At 40.3% G+C, this 24,408-nt stretch overlaps 1 protein-coding gene across 2 annotated transcripts; it reads left to right on the top strand.

Moving 5' to 3' along the window:
• Nucleotides 1-2,047: 2,047 nt before the first annotated feature.
• On the top strand, nt 2,048-19,998 carry PABPC1 (poly(A) binding protein cytoplasmic 1). 2 transcript variants are annotated; one of them, XM_080646978.1, is made up of 15 exons: nt 2,048-2,732; nt 5,780-5,973; nt 6,427-6,542; nt 9,008-9,147; nt 10,446-10,540; nt 10,870-11,007; nt 11,434-11,529; nt 14,962-15,234; nt 15,354-15,444; nt 16,481-16,591; nt 16,676-16,830; nt 17,380-17,464; nt 17,891-18,021; nt 18,633-18,726; nt 19,547-19,998. In XM_080646978.1, the coding sequence occupies exons 1-14, from the start codon at nt 2,540-2,542 to the stop codon at nt 18,723-18,725; spliced, it is 1,911 nt and encodes a 636-aa protein (XP_080503104.1). In that variant the 5' UTR covers nt 2,048-2,539; the 3' UTR covers nt 18,726; nt 19,547-19,998. The 2 variants fall into 2 exon arrangements, with proteins under 2 accessions (XP_080503104.1, XP_080503105.1); XM_080646979.1 differs by having other exon boundaries at nt 2,049-2,732; nt 9,008-9,138.
• The last annotated feature ends 4,410 nt before the right edge of the window (nt 19,999-24,408 follow it).

Raw genomic sequence — 24,408 nt, 5'->3', positions numbered from 1 at the left:
AACTTGGTGTAGTTTAATTTACAAGTTATTAGGGGTGATGTTCCTTCACTGCTTTATTGAGTACAACTTTTTTTTATCCCTCTTTGATTTTATATATTGTCTCTGTCCAGTGATTTAATTGAAATACTAAAATAAAGTCATGTTTTATTTTAAAGTACAATAATGGAACTTTTACCCTCTTTTTAAAGAAAACAAATTTATAACCTAATAGAAAACTGTCACAGATAAAATGCTGGGATTGGATGTTTACTGTACTGAATTCAATGCCTATATCTATGACTACCAGAGGAACTCATCATAACCCTCTTTTTGTCTGCCATCCATCTTCCTTCCTTACAAAGGTAGTACTCTCCCATTGATAGGCACTCTATATATTGATGGATCGATTTTAACCAGAGTTCTAATAGATTGTGATTTATCATTTAGGAATAGATGTGTCGTCTTAAGGCACAGTCCTAAGTTTTTTGCTCTTTTGCCTAATAAAGCACATGAAGCAACATGTTTTTCAGAAATACCATCTTTCTTCCTACCAAGATAGGGGTGAAAGAGCACTTACGTGGGACTCCGCTGGCTTAAATTTTAATTAAATGACAATGCAGCACGGGGTGCATACCTGCCAATACGTTTGGCATGCACTTAAGTTTACTGAAATGAAGAATGCATTGGGCAATCATTTGAGGCCGTTCCCTCAACAGTAAAATAAAATTATTACTACTTGCTCCACGTCCCACACAAGATTGCTGTAGGGAACAGATGGTCGAATGTTTATGCAAGTCATTGGAAAACTATTAAATACATTAGTAGTTTAAAGTGGGAATTTGTGTGTTGATACATTCCTATTAACTGGCATTTTCCATGGCTAATAACTCATTACATTTAGCATTCCTATTAAAGGCCGTAACTAATGCACGAAATTGTGCTAAGCACGTCCTAGTGCGTTTTAGACTATTCCTAAATTTGCCAGATTTGCAGGTGTGTGGTGCCATGAAAAAGTGTGATCGACGCATACTTTAAGGAAGAACATTTTTCTCGAGTCCTGTCTTCTGCCTCAAGGAAATTTCTGGCAGAAAGAGCACGAATCCATGACTCCAATCTAGCATCTTATTGACCACCATCCTTTAACAAGGGAAGGGGACAAAGACCCCCAAACAGCTTTCCCAAATTAAAGCCACTGACCAACGTCCAGTCTAACGAAGACTGAGGAGCGTCTACGGCTCGCAAACCCCAGGACCAGGAGCCCGAGAACCCCTCCCCCCTCTGCTGAACGCACCGCGGGGGCGGCCACCGGGGTCCAGCGCCTGGACGGTTGGGGCGCCGGGACCCGCGGCCAGTTGGGGGTCAGCGGGCGCCGCGGCCGTTGGGGACTCCAGCTCCCGGCAGGCACCGCTCCTGCGGCCGAGGCGCGGGGCGGCGGTGCCCGCTGGGATTGGTAGTGCGGTCCGGGTAGGAGAAGGGGGAAGCCAGCCCCGGCTCCTTTCACGCACGTTTCGGAAACTGGGTCTGGAAGGGATCACGCCGGCCCCCCGGTGCCCGGCGTCCCTCGGGGACGGGGGCGAACGAAACTGAGCTGGCCGAGGCGGGAAGAGGCCGGGGCGACCGTGCACGTGGGGGGTGGTTAGTGCCGAGGAACCCGGAAGCCTCGCGCACCGCCCACCGCGGCGGTGACGGGTTAACGCCTCTCCCGGGTGGAGGTGGGGGCGGGGAGTGTGGCAGGCGGGGCGGTCCCACCCGACGACTCCGGGAGCCGCCGCGAGCCGGCCCTCCCCTCCCCCACGGGCCTACGCAGCGTGGGCCCCGCCCCCGGCCGCCGCGCGTGCGCAGAACCCCCGCCCCGCCGCCCCAGCCCCACCCCCGTACCCGCTGCCGCCGCCGCCTCTCCCTTCCTCTCTGCTCTTTCCTCCTCCTGTTTTCTCTTCCCTCCGCCCTCTCGCCCTCTTTCCTCCTCCTCCTCCGGCGCCGACGCTCACGTCGGGTCCTGGCGTCAGACGCGCCGGGGCGGGGCGAGGGCCGCGTGCGGTATAAGTAGAGGGTGCAGGAGGCGGTGCTTCCCCTTCTCCCCGGCGGTTAGTGCTGAGAGTGCGGAGTGTGTGCTCCGGGCTCGGAACACACATTTATTATTAAAAAAACCCAAAAAAATCTAAAAAAACCTTTTAAAAAACCCAAAAAAATTTACAAAAAGTCCGCGTCTCCCCCGCCGGAGACTTTTATTTTTTTTCTTCCTTTTTATAAAATAACCCGGTGAAGCAGCCGAGACCGACCCGCCCGCGGCCCCGCAGCAGCTCCAAGAAGGAACCCAGAGACCAAGGCCTTCTCGCTGCCCGGACCCGACACCGCACCTCGCTCCCAGCCGGCAGCCAGCGGCCAGCGGCAGCGGACCGACCCGTCCTGCGGCTGTTGAGTAGTTCTCGATTCCGCTTGATTTTTGTCCCTCTGCGCTCGCCCCCGCTCCCCTCCCCCGGCGCCGCCCCCGGCCCAGCACTCGCTCCCCTCCTCTCACGGAAAGGTCGCGGCCTGTGGCCCCGCGGGCAGCCGTGCCGAGATGAACCCCAGCGCCCCCAGCTACCCTATGGCCTCGCTCTACGTGGGGGACCTCCACCCCGACGTGACCGAGGCGATGCTCTACGAGAAGTTCAGCCCGGCCGGGCCCATCCTCTCCATCCGGGTCTGCAGGGACATGATCACCCGCCGCTCCTTGGGCTACGCGTATGTGAACTTCCAGCAGCCGGCGGACGGTGAGCGCCGGGCGGGCGGGCGGCCATGAGGCTCCGGCGGCGGCGGCAGGCGGGCGGGCGGGCTAGGCCGGCGGTCCCAGGGGGAGGGGGCGGCAGGGCATGTCACACCCCCTTTCCCCGAGGGTCGGCGGGGAGAGGCTGGGGCGCCCGGACCGCGGCTCCGCATACCAGCGGGAACACGCGCAGCCGTCAGCCGCACGCCTCTCTCACGCCTGGCCACTTCCTCCTTTGCAACCATTTTCTCGGCCTCAGCCGCTCAAACTTTAGGGTGATGACGCGCCGGGGGGGTGGGTGAGATTGGGTTCTCCAGGGCGCTTCCGCCCGTAGCCGCGGGATGCTGGGCAGCCGAGCGCGCAGCCCCCTTTTACGGTAACAGGTAGAGGCGCTGCAACCACCCAGTCTCTCGCCGGCGCCCCAGCACCGGGAGGAAGTGCCTTTCCGTGCTGGGAAAATACCACGTGTTGAACCCCGTAACCCCACAGGCCCGAGGCCTGCTTCTGTAACTGGCCCCATCTCCTGGGAAAGCCAGGGGGCCTTGGGATAAAGTTAATGTGGTGATGCAGCGGTGGTCCCCAGGCTTCTGATGTCATTCTTAATAACCTGCCAGGGATTGATGGCCCTAGAAATGTAAATTACGAAGGGGCCTTGCAGTTGGGGGTTTTCCCCAAGTTCAAGCACTTCTCACTTTAACAGCAGGGTTGGAGGTGGGGATGTGGAGGATGACCCCATTGAAGGCTATCGTTTTCTCAGGAATTTAGATCATTTAGATTTTGTAATCAGGTTAGTTTCGTAATACTGGTAATTTGTTCAGAATATTGTTTTTTCTCTTCTAAAATAGTTCCTATGGTTTTGAGGGGCTTTACTTAAAAAATGTATTCACAGTTGTTGGCTGTAAAATGTTACTTGTGAACGCAGTGTGGAATGGATCATCATTACTGATGTGGCAATTGGAGTAGTTAAGGTTTCTTTTTTAAAAAGTAGCCTAGAATATCCATAAGTCATGAAGAATGACTGAGTTTTGAATAACAGATTCTAATTAGCTTGAGACTTATGGGGAAGTATATTGCTAACCTTGTGTTTTTATTTTGAAGTTCACAAAAAACACAATTTGGTAGATAGGATATGTGGCCTGATGCATGTGGCCAGAATTTTTTCTTTATATCTGGATCAGTTGAATTCCAAGTCAGCTTCAGTCGATTTAATTTTGTAGAAAAGGCCTTAAGGGTAGAATTTAAACCTTTATTAAATTCACTTAGTCAGCTTTTCACCGGGTAAAGTTAATAATGGAGATTTTGGGTAGGCAGACTATTGTGACACTGAACCAGAAGTTGTAAAACTGCACTGCAGGTTTCCTGCCCTTTTGCTCTGTAAGCAGTACCTCCAAATGTCACTTCATACCAGTTCTTCCCAACTCTGGGCACGATTCATCACTGAAGAGAAGATAATGCTAGGGAACATAAGTTTGGGTCAGGTAATCACAATCTAAAGAATTGATAGAGAAAACTTGAACAAATTCTAGAGACCAGAAAATGGTGACTTGAAAAGGGGCTTTTGTTTTTTCTAAGCTTAACCGTTTGAAATTCAAAGGAACACTTTTTTTAATTCCTTGGGATTTGAAAAAAATTGAATTACCATGTTAAAATATACCCTATGTATTATCAGTATATCAGTAGAACAGTGCTAGGACTACTCAATAGAAGATAGCATTTTCCCATCTTCCATTTATTTGTTTTCTAAATGTACAAATTACTATCCTCCCTAATAGTTTATTCAGTGGTTTTCTTTTTTTTTTTCCTATTTATTGCTACATGGATAGACTTGTAGAATAACTTCTGAAAGTGACCAGTTTCTAATTTAGCAGGAAGAAGTGACTCACTCAAAAGAAGCTTAAGCAAAGTCAGCTAAAAAACTAGGGGAGCTGAGTAGGTGTGGTCAATTGATAATGAGTTGACAGCTTATCTACCTTCTAGAAAATGAAACTTTCATTTACAAAAAGTGGCTAGAAAATTTGTCCTCTCAATAACTTTACAGTTATGTTGGCATGGAATTTGTGAAACTTGGTGTAGAACTTAAAGTGGACTGTTTTTCTTCTCTTAAGGGACTAGTCTTTTTCACTTAAGGATTTTCTTTTTAATTTAGTCTCAACTTCTCTAATAAGTGTTTCTTTAAGGTACATACTTCTTCATAGGTCCTGAAATCACAGGGTAGATTTTGAAATTTTCTAGCACTATCCAGAAATAATTGGTTAAATTATCAGTTATTAAGTACAAAAGTGATCCAAGATAAAATTGGTTTTATATCTCAAGAAAGGGTTAATAGTGAATTGTGAGTATTGTAGACCAAATTATGTATTACCCAGCTAAGTATGCCCAACTTCACATTAGTTTTTGAAGGCCTGATTCAAATCTTTTTTTTTTTCCTGATTCAGATCTTGATCTGAATAGATAATAGCCTTTTCTTTTTTTCTTTTTCGTTTACATGGCAATATGAAGTTGTGCCATGAATCACTGAAATCCCCCCCAATAATTCAGGGATTTTTTATTTTTTAAGAAAATGGACTGGTTTTTGCTTAATATTGGTACTGATTAGCTGCCATTGAAAGAACCAATTTTGGCAAGCAATATGGAAGAAGCAGAAATGCTTAAAAATTCATAAACTATGTTTAGCCTATGGATAATCTTTAATTGCCTAATGTCTTTTACATTGCTCATTAAGCAGATTTTATGTGAAAAGGGATCTTGATTTTATGTTGACCAGGAACAAAAAGGTCTTTTAAATATAATGGCAATTAAAGGGAAAGATTGTTTTAGAAATACATTATCAGTGATATTTCATTAATTAACAGGGAGGAAATTTGGGGCTTCTGATAGCCTTTTCATGTGTTACACAATTTAAATCTCAACTCGGTTGAGGTAAGGTCCAGCCATCTTGAAGTTTGAAGAAATAGATTGTGGGCCCAATCACTCCTCCCACACAGTTCATAAAATTTTAAGTGGCCTGTAAAAGTTTTGAAGTAATAATTCACTATGAAAATATCCTTCCTACAGCGGAGCGTGCTTTAGACACCATGAATTTTGACGTTATAAAGGGCAAGCCAGTTCGCATCATGTGGTCTCAGCGTGATCCATCACTTCGCAAAAGTGGAGTGGGCAACATATTCATTAAAAATTTGGACAAATCCATTGATAATAAAGCACTGTATGATACATTTTCTGCTTTTGGTAACATCCTTTCATGTAAGGTAAGCAACAATGTGACAGATAAACATATTTACCATGTTTATTCCTAAAAATAGCAACCATACTGTCTATTAATGGGCATCTTTATTTCCCAAATACCCAGGCTAGGTGACTGACAAGTTGCAGTTGACATTTGAACAGTGTGCCCACTTAAATGCAGATTTTTTTCAGTAAATATGTGTTTTCTGTCTGTTTGGGAATCCATGTATGCAGAGGGCCAACTATGCATTGTTCTACACTGTTCTATATAGCCACAGATTTTGGTATCTGCAGGGTTACTGGGGATACATTCTTATTTCGGGAAAAGTTACATGTAGATTAGGACTGCTGAGTGTCAGCTCCCCTAAGCCTCCCTCCATCCTCTCAGCATTTGTCAGCTGTGTGGTACTTTTGAACATTGGGAAAATGCTGAATTAATAGTATGTAATGAAAAACTGCTATACATTTTCCCCTAGGTGGTTTGTGATGAAAATGGTTCCAAGGGTTATGGGTTTGTACATTTTGAGACACAGGAAGCAGCTGAAAGAGCTATTGAAAAAATGAACGGGATGCTTCTAAATGATCGTAAAGTGTAAGTATAAAAATTTAGTTATACTTAAGATCTCTTTAATAGTTCCAATTAATTTTATAAATTAATGTATTTGTGCTCTTAATAAAGAGATACAATTTGAGGGAAAATTAACAAACCTACATCTTGGGGTAGATTTTTATAATTGTCTTTTCTCCACACTCAATGTAACATTAAAATAACAGTAAATCAATAAAATGGTCAGCCTTCATACCAAAAAGAAAAAAATGTGTATACTGGGATATAAAACTTTTTCAAAGTAAGTGCATAGTTGAACAACTAGAAGCCAGACAGAAGCTTAATTATAATTCCTGAGGTAGTAATTAGCCCATTTTCTATTTGAGGAAACTGAGGCTAAAATAATTTGCCTGTAATTAAATGCTGGCATGACAGATGGGCTAGAACAGTGGTCGGCAAACTCATTAGTCAACAGAGCCAAATATCAACAGTACAACGATTGAAATTTCTTTTGAGAGCCTAATTTTTTAAACTTAAACTTCTTCTAACTCCACTTCTTCAAAATAGACTCGCCCAGGCCGTGGTATTTTGTGGAAGAGCCACACTCAAGGGGCCAAAGAGCCGCATGTGGCTCGTGAGTCGCAGTGGTTTAAATTCGGAGCCCAGGGTGACTCTTTACTTGGTTATATTGCTGCAATTTATTGATGGATTATAAAGTTTTCCCCCAACTTTTTGAACCCATCCACCTCTTTAAAGAAAAAGCTGAATTAAACCAGAAGTCTTTATGATTAAGCTTTCTGAAATAAACTTGTTCTTAAAAATTAAATAATGACACTGATGGCCTGAGCGGTGTGCCTTAGTTGGTTGTGCATCTTCCTATGCACCAAAAGGTCAGTGGTTGGATTCCTGGTCAGGTCATGTGCCTGGGTTTTGGACTCAATCCCCAGTTAGGGGGTGGGATATGAAGGAGGTAACCAATTGATGTTTCTCTCTCACATCAATGCTTTCCCTTCCTCTCTCTAAAATCAAAACATTTTTAAAAGTAGTAACACTGATAAAACCTGTGTAAGACTATTTCTGCTATAGGTTGTAAGAATATAGATTTTATGAGCCCAAAGAAATGACAAATCTTATTTTCTCCTCAGTCAGTGGATCTGGGTAAATTCAGCTGTGAGGTCATATTGTAAATGACCTGTTGAGTTTATGTTGTTGTGTAGTTAATGATGACATACAAATTGGGTTTGGTTATAAGTCAACTGCATCACTCTTAAGGTGTGGTGCTCATAAACCAGTACATCAAGTGGTGTGATCAGTCTGCATGAAGAAGTTATGCACATGATATTACCTGTTTGAATTTTGAGTACATTTAAATGAGAAATATTCAGCATTATTAGTATTCTCAGATGGAAATATAGTTTGCCTGTCAGCAGTGCTTCAAGGGGGACAAAGTGCTCATCATTGGTGGGTAGATTTTTGAGTAGGATTATAGGAAATGTTTTTTTTTTTAAAAATATATATTTTATTGTGTTTTTTTTTTATAGAGAGGAAGGGAGAGGGATAGAAAGTTAGAAACATCGATCAGCTGCCTCTTGCATATCTCCTACTGGGAATGTGCCCGCAACCAAGGTACATGCCCTTGACCGGAATCGAACCCGGGACCTATTAGGGGAAAACTAAATTTAAAAACATTTTGTTGATAATATAAAAATTATGCAGGGCTATTATGTGTTAAGAGTGTAGAATTAAGTTACGTTTTAAGTTACAAAGTGTAAGAGCCACTTTGAAACAGCTGCTGTGAAAGCTTTTGTCTTTTTTTCCTAAATCCTCACTGGAGTATATGTTTTAGGGAGAGGGAGAGAGAAACATCAAAACAAGGGTTGGTAACTTCCTGTATGCACTCTAACCTACTACCTAGTTATGTGCCCTGAGTTGGAATTGAACCTGCAACCGTTTGGTATACAGGACAACGCTCCAACCAATTGAGCCACCTGGCCAGGGTTTTTAAGTCTTTTCATTGGCATCCCACTCATCTGTAGGTGTGATCTCTCTAACCTTGGCTCTATAGAAGGGAGAGAAGTGTGTATTAAGAAAAAAGTTGTTTTTTTTCCCTAGCTGGGTAAGTTGCTCAGTTGGTTAGAGTGTCATCCCAATACACCAAGGTTGTAGGTTCAACCCCTGCTCAGGACACATACAAGAACCAAAGAATTAGCAGAAAAACAAATCAGTGTTTCTTTTTCCTCTCCTCTCCCTTTTTGCCTCCCCCCTCACTAAAAGTGAATAAATTGAAAGAAAAAAATGTGGGTTTTTTTGGGTGTGTGTATGATTGTAATAATGAAGTTTTTTATATTTTAGACTTTCATTTTTTCATTGAGACTCTATTTCTGTTTTACAGTGTGCTCTTTATTAGAGATTCTGAAATTATGAGTAGCATTTACAAAATCAACCATCAGGCTTAATCTGAACTTCATAAAATGGAAACTAAATTTTATAGTCCATATATTTTTTTTTAGATTTGTTGGGCGATTTAAGTCTCGTAAAGAACGAGAAGCAGAACTTGGAGCTAGGGCAAAAGAGTTCACCAATGTTTACATCAAGAATTTTGGAGAAGACATGGATGATGAGCGCCTTAAGGATCTCTTTGGCAAGTTTGGTAATGTGTCTGAATTAAATTTTTACAAAGTTCTGAGTAATCTTTATATTAAAAGCCTATGTGACCCTTATGGCAAACGACCAGCAGGACAGGTCACTATGATGCACACTAACCACCAGGGGGCACACGCTCAATGCAGGAGCTGCCCCCTGGTGTTCATTGCGCTCCCACAGCGGGAGCACCGCTCAGCCAGAAGCCGCCGGGCTCACAGCTGGTGAGTGCAGCGGTGGTGGTGGTGGGAGCCTCTCCCACTTCTGCAGCATTGCTAAGGAGCAGCGAGGTCTGAGGAACACACACACACACACACACACACCCACACACCCACACCCACACACCCACACACCCACACACCCACACACACCCACCACCACCACCACCACCACCCTGCCACGAACTTCATGCACCGGGCCTCTAGTTGCTCAATATAAGTTTTGGCTGATTTTACTAAAATAAATGAGACTTACTTGAACTTAAAATGATTTGTAGTTTTTTTGATTAAGCTACTAATCATCTATTGTACTGCAAAATAATCTATATATGTAAAAGCCTAATATGCAAATTGTCCCTGCCGGAGTTGTATATTTCATCTGTCCTTTGAGATTAGAAGCTATTTCTAAAGTTTGGTTGGATATTGTTAACCACTTATTTCAAATGAATAATGCTGTCAGTTGACCACCAATTTGTAAATTTGGCAGTTATATTATGGATAGTTTTGCATAGCAGAGATTGAATGTATAACCTTAGGACTGAAGCACATTCAAAAGTAACAATCTATGCTCATACATCTTGCAAATTCTCTAATTAAATGTGATTTTTAGCCTTTTTGTCCCACCTACCTGAGATAATACCCGCCTCAGTTAAGTGTCATTTTTACTTGAGTGGGTGGGGATTGGGCATGTGAATTCAGAAACATGCCACCTCCAGGTGATTCTGTGTCTTCCCAAATGTCAGACACTGTATTCCCTTCACTGACTGTTGAAATCAAGTGGGCCAGGGCTTAAGAAATTGTTATTTGTTAATTCTGATGTCAAGAAAACCAAATTGTTGGGTTAAAAAAAAAAAAAAAAAAGCAAATCTGTTCTGTTCTACTAAGAATAACACTTCATTTTTTACAGTTGTCTAAAATATACCTCCATAAATGGAAGTAGGAATGTTTTCAGTTTACTTCTTAGTAGAAATAAAGGGTCTTTGAAGAGACTATTTAGTGCCCATGCATGGCTTTGTTTTTGTGCGTTGAAACTTAAAATGTATAAACTAAATATTGTATGGAATATCTGAGTCATTAAATTTTTTTTTAGGACCTGCCTTAAGTGTGAAAGTAATGACAGATGAAAGTGGAAAATCCAAAGGTTTTGGATTTGTAAGCTTCGAAAGGCATGAAGATGCACAGAAAGTAAGACTTAAATATATTAACTAAAGGCACTAGGTGTTCTGTGTTTTATTGCAAAGAGATATAAAACTGGGTTGCTCTTATGTTGAAATTTACATGCATACCAATGGCTATTTTACATGTTCATCTTTACATGTTTTTTTTAAAATTATTTGGATTTTATATATTTTGACATTATAAATTGGGAACCTGCATTTTCTCCAAACTGCAAAATTTAGTTTTTGTTATGGGTCTATCTTTAGCATTCACAACGTAACAAACTTTCTTTGTTGTTAAAGAAATGAATTTCCATATTTCAAGTTAGTAATTAAAGTTTTTGTTATTTCTGTAAGGCTGTGGATGAGATGAATGGAAAGGAGCTCAATGGAAAACAAATATACGTTGGCCGAGCTCAGAAAAAAGTGGAACGGCAGACGGAACTTAAGCGCAAATTTGAGCAGATGAAACAAGATAGGATCACCAGATACCAGGTTCGTTTTTTGTGTTTTAATAAATTTTTATTAATTTCAGAGAGGAAGGGTGAGAGAAAGAGACAGAAACATCAGTGATGAGAGAACCATTGATTGGATACCTCCTGAGCAGCTCCTACTGGGGTTCAAGCCTGCAATCCAGGCATGTGCCCTGACCAGGAATCGAACCATGACCTCCTGGTTTCATAGGTCTACATTCAACCACTGAGCCACACCGGCTGGGCTGCCTGGTTCATTTTTAATTGAACAAGCTAAATAATACAGGGATGAGGAAACCTATTTTACATTCATTTTACTTACAGGTAATTGGGGGATTTGAGCGGGGAGGGGGGGGCCGGAGAAACATGGGATAAAACAGTAGGAAGTGTGCTTAAGTACCACCATGGTTTTCTTTATTTTTCTAGTATTTCTTTTTTCTTTTTTTAGGGTGTTAACCTTTATGTGAAAAATCTTGATGATGGTATTGATGATGAACGTCTCCGGAAAGAGTTCTCTCCATTTGGTACAATCACTAGCGCAAAGGTAAGCATATTATTTATTTTTTTAAAGATTTTTGGAAAACTCCATGGTTATATGTACTTAAATTTCACATCAATTTACTTCGGTTTTTTTTTTCCACTTTGCAAATGAATAGTCAAATAAGGTGGGCCTCCCCCCCACATTTTTCCCCCCCTTTTCCTGGAAATCAAGTTTTTGCTTCATTACTTAAACAAAACAAAACAACAACAAAAAAAAACATTCAAATTTGATGTGGATGTTGTAGCCCCGTGGTTTATTTTTGCAGATGGAGAGTGCTGCATTCTTTCCTGAGGAAGGCTGCAGTTGATGACCGACCATAGTTACATTGATCCTCAGTGATGTGCACTATTGTACACTTAGTTAAACTAGTGCTTTACTGGTTAAGGTGTCAGTTCATTAGGGGACTATACCTGATAACTGTTGGACTAATCTGTATTCACTTACTCATTCTGAGGAGTCAAACTCTAAAAACAGGATTCTATACTAAATTCTGGCATTTTGGAGTGCAGGAAAAATTAAAGCTCAGTGCTCTGGAATGATCTGTGGCTCATCCTCAGCTTTTCCTGGCAAACCCATTGATCGAGGAAGCTTCTGTGAAAGTGAGGAAATGTTAGGAACACAGTAGATGAATACAAATAAGAAAGCAAGGGATGTGGTTGTCTTGTGTTACAGCCTGTGCTTTTGTAAGAGTACCTGGAGTGTGGTGGAATTTATTCCCGAGTGTCTTTAACCTCAGTGTATTCCTTGAAAGCTGTTTAAACTGAATATACATCCATTTATTTTAAATGTATTTCAGATGCATGTTTTATAAAGGAGAGTTCTTAAAGTCCTTTGTGGATTATAATATCAGTATTTGTAAGGTGGTGAAAAGTTTGGCAAGAATTTATTTTGGAGGGAGGAGGGCATTATGTTGATTTAGTCTCCAAAAAGATTGAGTGGTGTTGATAATTTTTCATGCTTGTCCAAACAGTCTGTATCAGTGGTCGGCAAACTGTGGCTCGCGAGCCACATGCGGCTCTTTGGCCCCTTTAGTGTGGCTCTTCCACAAAATACCACGGCCTGGGCGAGTCTGTATTGAAGAAGTGGCGTTAGAAGTAGTTTAAGTTAAAAAATTTGGCTCTCAAAAGAAATTTCAATTGTTGTACTGTTGATATCTGTTGACTAATGAGTTTGCCGACCACTGGTCTATATGTATAAATAGTTTTTAGAAAACAGGATTATGCCCTGCATATTCTGCAGTTTGTTATTTTATTTAATAATATGTCTAAATACATACTTATTTCAGGCATTTACACTTTTTTTTTTTGCTAAGAGCTAAATATTCATGGTATGGATATATCATAAATTATTTTACTGTACCTGTATTGATAAGCATTTGTGTTGCTTTGCATGTTTCCAAAGTTAAATCCACCTTTCTAAAAAAAAACATTTTTATTCATATATATATATTTGTACACATGCCAGTATTTCTAGAATTGATATTGCTGGTTTGTGGGTGTGTATTTAAAATTGATACAACAAAATTGTCCAAAAGGGCTAAACAAATTTCTATTAGTCTTATCAAATTAGTAGAAAGCAGTATACATACATCTTTTCAAATGGTGACATGTTTTTCATGTATTCACTATTTTTGCCTTTCTTTGCATACTTTTATATTGCATTGGTTGTCTTTATTAATTTAGGGACAATGTATGTCAGCCCTTTGTTTGATATTGCAAATATTTTCTTTCAGCCTTTCACTTTGTACTTTAGGATCTTGTGTCAGATTACATTTTTCCTACATTTTTGCATTTTATGTTCAGATTGAGAATCTGGCAATTTTTTAATGTGATGTGAAGAAGAGGTCTATTCTATTCTTTTCAGTTATCCCAATGTGCCATATACTACATAGTTCAAAGTCCATCCTGTGCCCTCTATTTTTAAATGTTCACTTTAACATACTAAATTCCCATAATTGCATGGGTATGTTTCTGGACTCTTAAATTTATATATAATTGACTTATATCATTAATTTCATATTTACAACACAGTAATTCAATATATTGTATATATTGTATATATATCACCATACATAGTCACAAAAAAATATTTTTCTTGTAATGAAAAAAACTTGTAAGATATCTGCTAGCAACCTTCAAGTATACAGTACAGTATTATTAACTACTAGAGGCGTGATGCACGAAATTTGTGTAAGAGTAGGCCTCCCTTCCCCCAGTTGCTGGCACCGGCTTCCCTCCGGCCTCTGGCCGCCAGCAGGCACCCGGGACCTGGGCTTCCCTGGCAGCCCCGGCTTAGTCCGGAAGGTCATCCAGTCTAATTAGCATATTACGCTTTTATTATTATAGATAGATAGTCCCCATGCAGTACATTCCATTTCCATGATTTATTTTGTAGCTGGGAGTTTGTACTGTTTAACCCCCTTTACCCAGTTTCCCCACCCTTCGCCTCTCTGGCACCCACTCGTCTATTTTCTATATCCAGGAACTCGGGAGTTGTTTCTTTTGTTGTTTTTGTTGTTTTTGGTTTTGATTCCACATATAAGATTGGCATCTGTTTCATTGCCATTTTGTTTATTCCTGTGTTTCCAGCATACTATTTAATGTAGCTGGATAGCACGCTTATGTATATTTCTGGGCTAATGAGGAGTTCTTTGTATTACCTCATTGCTTGTTGCAAAGATCTTTGCAGTCAGTGGAAGTTTCCTGAATATTGTTTATACCCCAATATTCATGGCCCTTCTGGTCTTGAGTGTGAAGTTTTTATTTTAAAATACGCGTACTATAAGATTCAACTGCTTTCCCTCCCCCTCTTTCCTCTTTAAAGAGTAGTAAAGCAGCCCTGACCGGTTTGGCTCAGTGGATAGAGCGTCGGCCTGCGGACTCTCAAGGGTCCCGGGTTCGATTCCTGTCAAGGGCATGTACCTTGGTTGTGGGCACATCCCCAGTGGGGGGTGTGCAGGAGGCAGCTGATTGATGTTTTGCTCTCATCGATGTTTCTCTCTCTCCCTCTCCCTTCTCTGTAAAAAATCAATAAAATATATATTAAAAAAAGTAGTAAAGCATTTTGTCAGCTTCAATGGCTCGAAGAGTGATTTTAATTGGGTATTTCCAATGGTGCTAAGAGTTTTAAATTTAGTGAGCCTTGACTTTATTTAGCTATTTAAACCTTAATATTGAAAATCTTAATATCTAACTGAATATCTTTAAAAAGTTGCTGTTGTACCTTTGCCCTTTACTTCCTCCTTTGCTTGGCTAGGATGATGCATGTGTGTAGCTTGCCCTTAATATTTAGGCACTAAGGAAAAACTGGGGAAAAAAATTCTTTCATTGTAACAGGGTTTAGTTGAGTCAGCAGCTATCATTGAATAATGCTCTCCGTTTGTGCCTCATTCTACCATTGCATTAACCTTGTTTAATATTTTTTTTCTTTCAATAGGTTATGATGGAGGGTGGTCGCAGCAAAGGGTTTGGTTTTGTATGTTTCTCCTCCCCAGAAGAAGCCACTAAAGCAGTTACAGAAATGAATGGTAGAATTGTGGCTACCAAACCATTGTACGTAGCTTTAGCTCAGCGCAAAGAAGAGCGCCAGGCTCACCTCACTAACCAGTATATGCAGAGAATGGCAAGTGTAAGAGCTGTGCCCAACCCCGTAATCAACCCCTACCAGCCAGCACCTCCTTCAGGTTACTTCATGGCAGCTATCCCACAGGTACATTTTTCTGTTTGAGAACCTGCATTTAGTATATAGCAGGTATATATTTAGAATATACATATAGTTGCATTATTTGCTTTTATTCTTTCACTGATGTATTTGCTTGCTTTCTACAGACTCAGAACCGTGCTGCATACTATCCTCCTAGCCAAATTGCTCAACTAAGACCAAGTCCTCGCTGGACTGCTCAGGGTGCCAGACCTCATCGTAAGCTTTTCCTTTTTTCTCTTAAGGGGATGGATTATTTGGAATAAAAATATACATGGGCCAATTAGCTGTTACATTTCAGTGATATATTAACTTGCTTTTCATAATTTATGGTTATCAGTGTTCATTTGGGGGTTCTAGCACTTTTATTTTTTCTCACCCTGGGTCATGCTTATTGAATTTATATTTTACTAGAGGCCTGGTGTACAAATTCGTGCACTGGTGGGGTCCAGCCAGCCCTGCCCCGCTGGGGGCAAGGGCCGCGGTCGTTCTGCCATTTGGTCCCTGGGCTTTTATTATATAGGCTTATATAGGATTTTTTAAAGTCTATTGTTGAAAGTATTACGTGTGCCCCCTTTTTTCTCCTATTGGGATTTTTTTTTTTCTTTTAAAAAATTGTAAAATGCTTCACCACTCTGAGACTGATTTCTGTGCTAGTTTGATTTTTCCTTTATGATAAGTTTGGGAATGGATCCAACTCTATATTCTTTTTTAACTTATTTTAATATGTTTTTATTGTTGTTTGTTTTGTTTTGTTTTTTTGAGAGAGAGGAAGGGAGAGAGAGAAACATCGATCGGTTGCCTTCCACACACACTCCAACCAGGGATCAAGCCTGTAACCTGGGTATGTTCCCTGACTGGAAGTCAAGATACCTTGACCTGGGTATGTTTCATGGCCATTCAGTGCACCAGACGATGCTCAACCAGCTGACCACACACTGGTTGGTTGAGCAGTAGTTTTAAAGATTATGAGGACCAGGTCCTGGCATCTTTGGCCTTATCCTGTCTGTAGAATAGTGCTGTATTGTAGGAGCACTTGGAATGAGGTTTGTGTATGATGTTCAATTAATAAGTATTTGTATGAATGAATGTTTATTTACTGATGCTCTGATCTGATAAGTCTGGGGAAATTGCAGGTGTAAGAGTAAAAAATGGTATTTACTTTTAGCCTTTTGTTCACATCTCAGCTCTAAAACAGCATGAACACTTTTAGTGAATTTTGCCAAGTTAATGTGTGTTCATATCTTTAATGCAGCATTCCAAAATATGCCCGGTGCTATCCGCCCAGCCGCTCCTAGACCACCATTTAGTACTATGAGACCAGCTTCTTCACAGGTTCCACGAGTCATGTCCACACAGCGTGTTGGTGAGTCTTAACCCTGCCTGTAAAAATTGGTCTCCACTTGGAAGTAGCAAGATAAATGTATAAAATGTATGTTTTTATTTTTAGCTAACACGTCAACACAGACAATGGGTCCTCGTCCTGCAGCGGCTGCTGCTGCAGCTACTCCTGCTGTCCGCACCGTTCCACAGTATAAATACGCTGCAGGAGTTCGCAATCCTCAACAACATCTTAACGCACAGCCACAAGTTACCATGCAGCAGGTATGGACTTAGGATTTCTTCATAAAGGCGACAGAACCTTGGTTGCAATAAGAGAAATTGAAGACAACTGTATGATATAGGAGAGCTTAGGCTGTCTAGAACATCTTGTTAATTGTCCCATTAATTGATAGTATGTAAAAATGTCTTATCTGCCTTGTGCTATAGGAATTAGACAAGCGTTCTGCATTTCCTATTCTTGATTTAATTGGTGACTTGAGTTTTGTTTGGCATAGCTGTAAGGAAGAAAGGGTAAAATCAAGTTTAGTTTGTGAGATGTAGCTTACCCCCTTTTTTTTTTAACCCTGGACCAAAACTGTCATTGCTTATAATAGAAATCTGGTTCCACAGAATACTCCAGATTTAAAAAAAAAAGTGAAATATCTCATGTGGTCCTAATACTTGATCAAATAAGTGTGTTTCTGGTTTACTCAGCTTCTGTTTGTTCAGATTGCAGTCCATCACTTCACTGATTTTCCAGTGGTGACTGTCACTTATACTTGCTATTACTCCTGTACTTTAAACTTAGGAATTTTCCAATTTTATATCTAGCCTGCTGTTCATGTACAAGGTCAGGAGCCTTTGACTGCTTCCATGTTGGCATCTGCCCCTCCTCAAGAGCAAAAGCAAATGTTGGGTAAGTACCTTTGTCTTACCTAGTCAGTTAGAGACTAGAAAATAGACACAAAAACCTCTTTTGCACCTAATAATACAGCTAGATTTATCTGAATTGGCATGAATGATTATGATGGCACAGTTTGTCTGCCTAATTTAAAGCCCAGAAAGTTATCAATATGTTGCTTTTGATGGATAGGGTAATAGGGCATTACATCCCTATTTGCCATGCATTCCCACCACATTGTTGGAAGAGGGAATTTGAACCAAATGAGGGACGAACTTTGATTTTGCCTGCCTGAGCATAGATTTAATAATTGAATATAGCAATATAGCTTACGCTCATTTATTTGCTATATACAAAAGGTTCTTAAATCCCAGTTTTAACATGGTAGATGCTTTTAGGATTTTTTTTTTATTGAAGTCTTTGAAATGTTTTTGTCCCTAGGTGAACGGCTGTTTCCTCTCATTCAAGCCATGCACCCTACTCTTGCTGGTAAAATCACTGGCATGCTGTTGGAGATCGATAATTCAGAACTTCTTCATATGCTTGAGTCTCCAGAGTCTCTTCGTTCTAAAGTAATTTAAATTTGTCATGTATCTAACAACTTAGACTACGAATATTTTAGGGCTTTTTGTAGGAGTTTAATTTCATAGAACATTTTAAAGTGCTGTATACAGGGTGGGCAAAAGTAGGTTTATAGTTTTAAGTATATGAAACAGATCATTCTACAAACCATGCACTGTTCTAAGAGTTCTACAAGTAGTAATTGTAAGTTCTGATTCTAACCTGTGCTGCTGCTATTCCCATTTTATAAATGGGGAGACGAGCATGGAGAGGTTAAATAATTCCCCAATGCTCACAAAGCTAGGAAGTGCCGAGCGTGGTTTCACATCAAGTCAGTGTAACTCTAGTGTCTATGCTCGCCTAACTGCTACTTCTTTATTGGAAAAAGATAGTGATATTGGCTAATATTTTTCAATTTTGGAGGATTTTTGGTGAGAGTAAGAAGTACAAGAGAGTTCATAATTCTGGAATAGTAGTGGAATGGAACTCAAAAAGATAAGGATAATAGTTGGAATGTTTTTTGGAACTCTGAGTTCTTTACACTTTAATGACATTTGTGTATGGTCAAGTTGAGATTCTTCTAATTATTGCTTTTCAGAGCCAATTTGTTCTCCTTTTTTAGGTTGATGAAGCTGTAGCTGTCCTACAAGCCCACCAAGCTAAGGAGGCTGCCCAGAAAGCAGTTAACAGTGCCACCGGAGTTCCAACTGTTTAAAGTGAGCTTTCCCTCATGGTCGTTTTAAGCTTGTTTCCTCAGTCTTTTATAATAGTTGGAGCATATTTTGAAACATAGCAAAAATTAATTTTACCATGAAATCCAAGTGTATTGATAGTTTTTCAGAGAAATGGAAATGTAAAAATTAAATTTTACCTGTTACCCTGATATTAACTTGAATTTTCAAAATGAAAGCACGATTAAACATCTTATGTAGTAAGTTTTGTTAAATGACCTTTAACGGGTTGGCCCTTTGTGTGCTTTACTCAGGGCTTTCCTAGCTTACGCTTTTTCTTGGGGGGCAGTAATAATGTTGCCCTTAGGCCTCTGCTATTGCCCTTTATTACTCCCAAGAAATATTATTATAATGTAGCTATTCAGCCAGGACCAGAGGTTGGAAAAGCTTTTCTGAAAAGGACCAGATAGGAAACATTTTGGGCTTTGTGGCTCTTGTTGTGTTTGTTGGCAGTAACTCAAGTCTGTTACAGTATGAAAGCAGTCATAGACAATATGTAAACAAATGAGTGTGGTTGACTGAATTTGGTACACAGCTTTAATTTGCTACTAACAAGTACTAGTATTGGTCTTCTTGTTTTGTTGGCTTTGGTTTTATTGAAGTATATTTGATACATAATGGTAAAATTTAAAGCACACCATGTTAATTTGACATATGTCTATATTGTGATATGATTACCACTGTAGCGATGGTTAGTACCTCCATCATTTTATGTAATGATACTTTTTTTTAGTGGTTGGAATAATTAAGATCTAGTCTCAGAGCAAGTTTTATGATTATAATCTTTTTCCCCCCACATTTACAGATTGATCAGGGACCACGAAAAGAAACTCGTGCTTCACCGAAGAAAAATATCTAAACATCGAAAAAATATTACGGAAAAAAAAAACATTGCAAAATATAAAATAAATAAAAAAAGGAAAGGAAACTTTGGACCTTATGTACCGAGCAAATGCCAGGTCTAGCAAAAATAATGCTAGTCCTAGATTACTTATTGATTTAAAAACAAAAACAAAAAAAAACTACAAAAAAATAGTAAAATATAAAAACAAATTAATGTTTTATAGACCCTGGGAAAAAGAATTTTCAGCAAAGTACAAAAATTTAAAGCATTCCTTTCTTTAATTTTGTAATTCTTTACTGTGGAATAGCTCAGAATGTCACTTCCGTTTTAAATAACAGAATTGATAACTGAGCGAGGAAACGTAATTTGGATTATAAAATTCTTGCTTTAATAAAAATTCCTTAAACAGTAAACAGTGATGTTATGCTATTTTATTTCTCTTGGCTTGTGTAAGTAGGTGATAAGTTGGAACTAGCATAAGAACTATAGTTGAAATGATCTTAACTTTTTTTTTGAGATGATGCCAGTTTGACTATTAAGGTTTCTAGGCTGAGAGGTAATTAGCTTAAGCCTTCATTTATATGGTGGAAGACAAGTAAACAGTTACTCTGTATAGAGGAGTGTGTTTTGGGTATGGTTTTTATATTAAATGTCAATAAGAATTCATTTTAAGCCTTATTTTTAAAAAAATATATTTTTAAAATATTGACTTCAAAGAGGAAGGGAGAGGGAAAGAGAGATAGAAATAGAAACATCAATGATGAGAATCATTGATCGGTGGCCTCCTGCACACCCCCTGCTGGGGATTGAACCCACAACCCGGGCATGTGTCCTTGACCAGAATTGAACCATGACTCCTGATTCATAGGTTGACATTCAACCACTGAGCCACACCAGTCAGGCTAGAGAATGGGTTTTAGAAGATCGGGGCCAAGGCCCAAGACATCTGTGTGAAACAATTCCCCTGGCAATTTAAATGTACTTTTGAGAATGGTTTTAATACCAGCTCTGTTGCCTTTGGGAGCAAATAAATCCGAATAAAACCATTCCTATATCAGCCCTCTCTGCATGATGAAGCCTTATAATGCTCTGTGCCTGGAATGCTTTTCATTTGGCTTCCTGTTTGGAAACAATAAAAAAAACCCACCTCTAACCCATGGTTTAAATCAGTGTACCCCCTCCCCCCATAGGCTTTCTAATGACTGTTTTGTATTTTGCCAAACCATAGACTTACCCTCTAAGGGGCAGTTTAGGTAGAGAAGTATATATCCTATTTTTCAAAATTTGAGAAGAAAACGGTTCAAGCTTTGAGGTTTTAAAGGAGCAGACTTTAGTTTGAGACACCTTATAAGTTATATCTATAAACTTCCCACAGTTGAAGTTTAAAACTATTCTAAAATCTAGAGTTGCAGATACGAGTTTGCAGACAGTAGCTTTATATGGTTTTATGTGCTGCAGATAAATCTGTTCTGCAAATACCTTCATTTTCTAGTGAAGCAAACTTCTGCTTGGATTGGAACCAACAAACTAAAGTTTGTGATCTGGCAGGAATTGATTTAGGAAAAAACTTGGCTCTCCATTACTCCATTCTCACTGTTTGATTCAGTATTTGCAAATTCATCTCACGAAAGTATGGCTTCTTCTATTGGAAGTTTTAAGACTAAGTTGATAGGTGACATTTTTTTGTGGGTACTAGGTGTAGATTGGCTAATTGAAATTGCTTTTTTAGCCTTGAAGTTTTTCTCCATTTCTGCATTTATACCGAGACATGCTTAGGTAAGGTCGGCTAAAGGAATGTATCTTGTTTACAGTATTTGGTCATTGATTATATAAGTCATGTACTGCTTAACAATGGGGATACATTCTGAGAAAATACATTGTTAGGCAATGTCTTCCTTATGTGAACATCATAGAATGCCCTTAACACAAACCTACATGGCACTTATAGAACTGGCAACCCGGTGGGTTTGTTTATACCAGCATCACAAAGGCATGAGTAACTCGTGGTGCTTAGATTAGGGTGGCTATGTCATCACTAGGCAGTAGGAAGTTTTCAGCTCCATTATAATCTTACTAGAGGCCCAGTGCACCAATTTGTGCACCAGTGGGACTGGCATGGCCTGCAGGGATCAGGCAGAAACCGGCGCTCTGACATCCCCCAAGGGTCCCAAATTGCGAGAGGGCAGTTCTCTGGTGATGCATCCTGGTTCCGGGTGTGTCACTCGAGAACCACCACTGCCAAGTGACTGCAGCTCGGCAGCTCCTGCATTGAGTGTCTGCCCCCGGTGGTCAGTGCGCATCATAGCTACTAGCCGGTCTGCCTGCTGGTCGCTTTGGCTTTTATATGGATGGGACCACAATCGTATACATGGGATCTGTTAATGACTAAAATGTCATTCAGTACATGACTGTACTTTGCCTCCCATCAAACTATAGTTACGTGGCTGGCTTAACAATGGGAATACACGTTGGGGATATGTTCTGAGAAATGCATCAATAGCAATTTGTCATTGTGTGAACATCATAGTGTGCACTATACAAACCTAGATGGCATAGCCCACTACACATACGGCTATATGGCATGCTGTACTGAATACTGTAGGCTATTGTAACACAATGGTATTTGTGTATCTAAACAGAGAAAAGGTACAGTAAAAATAGGGCATAAAAGAAAATGGGATACCTGTACAGGGCACTTAATCATAAATGGAGCTTGCAGGACTGGAAGTTGCTCTGGGTGAGTCAGTGAGTGCTTAGTGAATGGAAGGCCTAGGACATTACAGTAGACTGACAACACTTGGGCTACATGAAATTTATAAATTTTTTTAATTAAACAGCTTACTGTAAAATCAAACACGTACATCTGTACAAAATGTTTTCTTTATATCCTTATTCAATACACATTTTTCCTATTAAATTTAAAAAAAATTTTTTAGACTTCGTTAATAATTAAGGCATAAACACAATTAGCCCAGGCCTGTAGGATCTTCAGTATCACTACCTTCTACCTCCATATCTTGTTCCACTGGAAGGTCTTCAGGGGCAATAACATACATGGAGCTGTCATCTCCTATGACAACAGTGCCTCCTGAATACTTCCTGGAGGACCTGCCTTAAGGTATTCCTGAGGCTGTTACTCTTCAAAAATTTGTCCATGGTGTTTTGCTGGGCTTGTTTTTCTATTGTAAGTATTGTAAGCACCTAGTGCATCATGAACATTCCTCTCTATTAATAAAAACCTATTAGGTGTTGGGGTCCATGTTTTCAAACTTTTTAAGGACCTTACTGAGATCTGCAAAAGCTGCTAATCCCTTTACTGAGTTTTCTTGGGGGTTCTTGTTCTGCCGTTTCCTTTTTCCTCTTCAGCTATGTGTTCCTATTCCAGCCCTAACAACTCATTAGTCAGTTCCTCAGGAACCACCTCTAGGAGCAGTGTCATCCTCATCCACACCCAGTTAGAGTTGCTTGCCATTTCAACCACAGCCTTGTTGCATTTTTTTTATTTTTACTGATTTCAGAGAGAGAGAAACATCAATGATTAGAGAGAATCATTGATCGGCTGCCTCCTGCATACTGGAAATCAAGCCCACAACCCAGGTATGTACCCTCGACTGGAATCAAACCCAGGATCCTTCAGACCACAGGCCAACGCTCTATCCACTGAGCCAAACCGGCCAGGTCTCAACCACAGCCTTGTTGATTTTTGCAATCTCATCCTCAGCAACTCCTTTGAAGTCCTAGACTGACCTTTTAAGTGTCTTCCAGACAACAGTTATACACTTCCTGGTGACATTGCCCCAAGCCTAAGCAAGGTTCTCAATGCAGTCAGATGTAATCCTTTCAGAATTGCATCACCAATAAAAGGAGAATTCCCAGGAGCTTTATCAACAATAAGCAAAATCTTGAAAGGTATGTTACTCTGAACGGTACTTGATTTTGCTAGCCTAGCAATTCAGAAGAGCATCTTGGAAGAGGAGCTGGGTCATCCATGACCTTATTGCTTCTGTAGGACACTGGCAATGTGTGTTTGTTGATATGCCTAAAGGCCCTGGGGTTGCCACTGTGCCAGATCACAAAGGGTTTACATTTGTAGCCTGCAACACTGCCCCCAAGCAAGACTGTTACCCTGTCCTTTAAAAGCCTTGAAACAAAAGTAAAAGTGACTCGGGACTAGAAGGTGGAAAATCAGTGGTGGTTACTCCTCCCCCTCATGGATGAAAGTCCTTACAGACATCCATTTCCAGGATAGGGAGTTTTCATCTATATTGAATATTGGCTCTGCCAAGTAATTTTCCACAGTCAGCTTCTCTAAAGAGTTTACAAATTTTTTTCTGCTTTCACATCAGCACTGGCAGATTCACCAGTTTTGCATTATGTAATAACAATTCTCAAATTGTTTCAATTCCCTGGAGCTAGCAGTGAGTTCAACGTCATTGTCCGGTCTAGCCTTTCTTTCCACATTGCAAACAGGTCTTGCTTTTGCCATCATCATCTTGGTGCTGAGAAGGATATGGTTCTGTGTCTGGTCTTCAGTCAGGTCATTGCAGGTTTCTCCATGTCTCCTGTAGGCCCTTCTTGAATTTTTGTTAGTCTCCATGCCTTCAAGAAGCAGGTCCTTTAAGTTTCCATCACTTCGTTCTTTTTCTTCAAGATTGTTACTAAGGTGGAATGGGACATACTGGGCAGGAGAGTAACAACCATGACTGATTTTCTACCTTCGTAGTCCTTAATCACTATTTTTCTTTTCGCGTCATTCACTAGACATGCCCTCTTACTGGCAACATTATTAGTAAATTTTGTACACTAAGGGGCTGTGATGAAGA

This window comes from Plecotus auritus (assembly GCF_963455305.1).
Source record: "Plecotus auritus genome assembly, chromosome: 11".
NCBI classification, from domain to species: domain Eukaryota; kingdom Metazoa; phylum Chordata; class Mammalia; order Chiroptera; family Vespertilionidae; genus Plecotus; species Plecotus auritus.
Note: the sequence above shows the minus strand (reverse complement) of the source record. Positions and strands in the feature narration are given on the sequence as shown.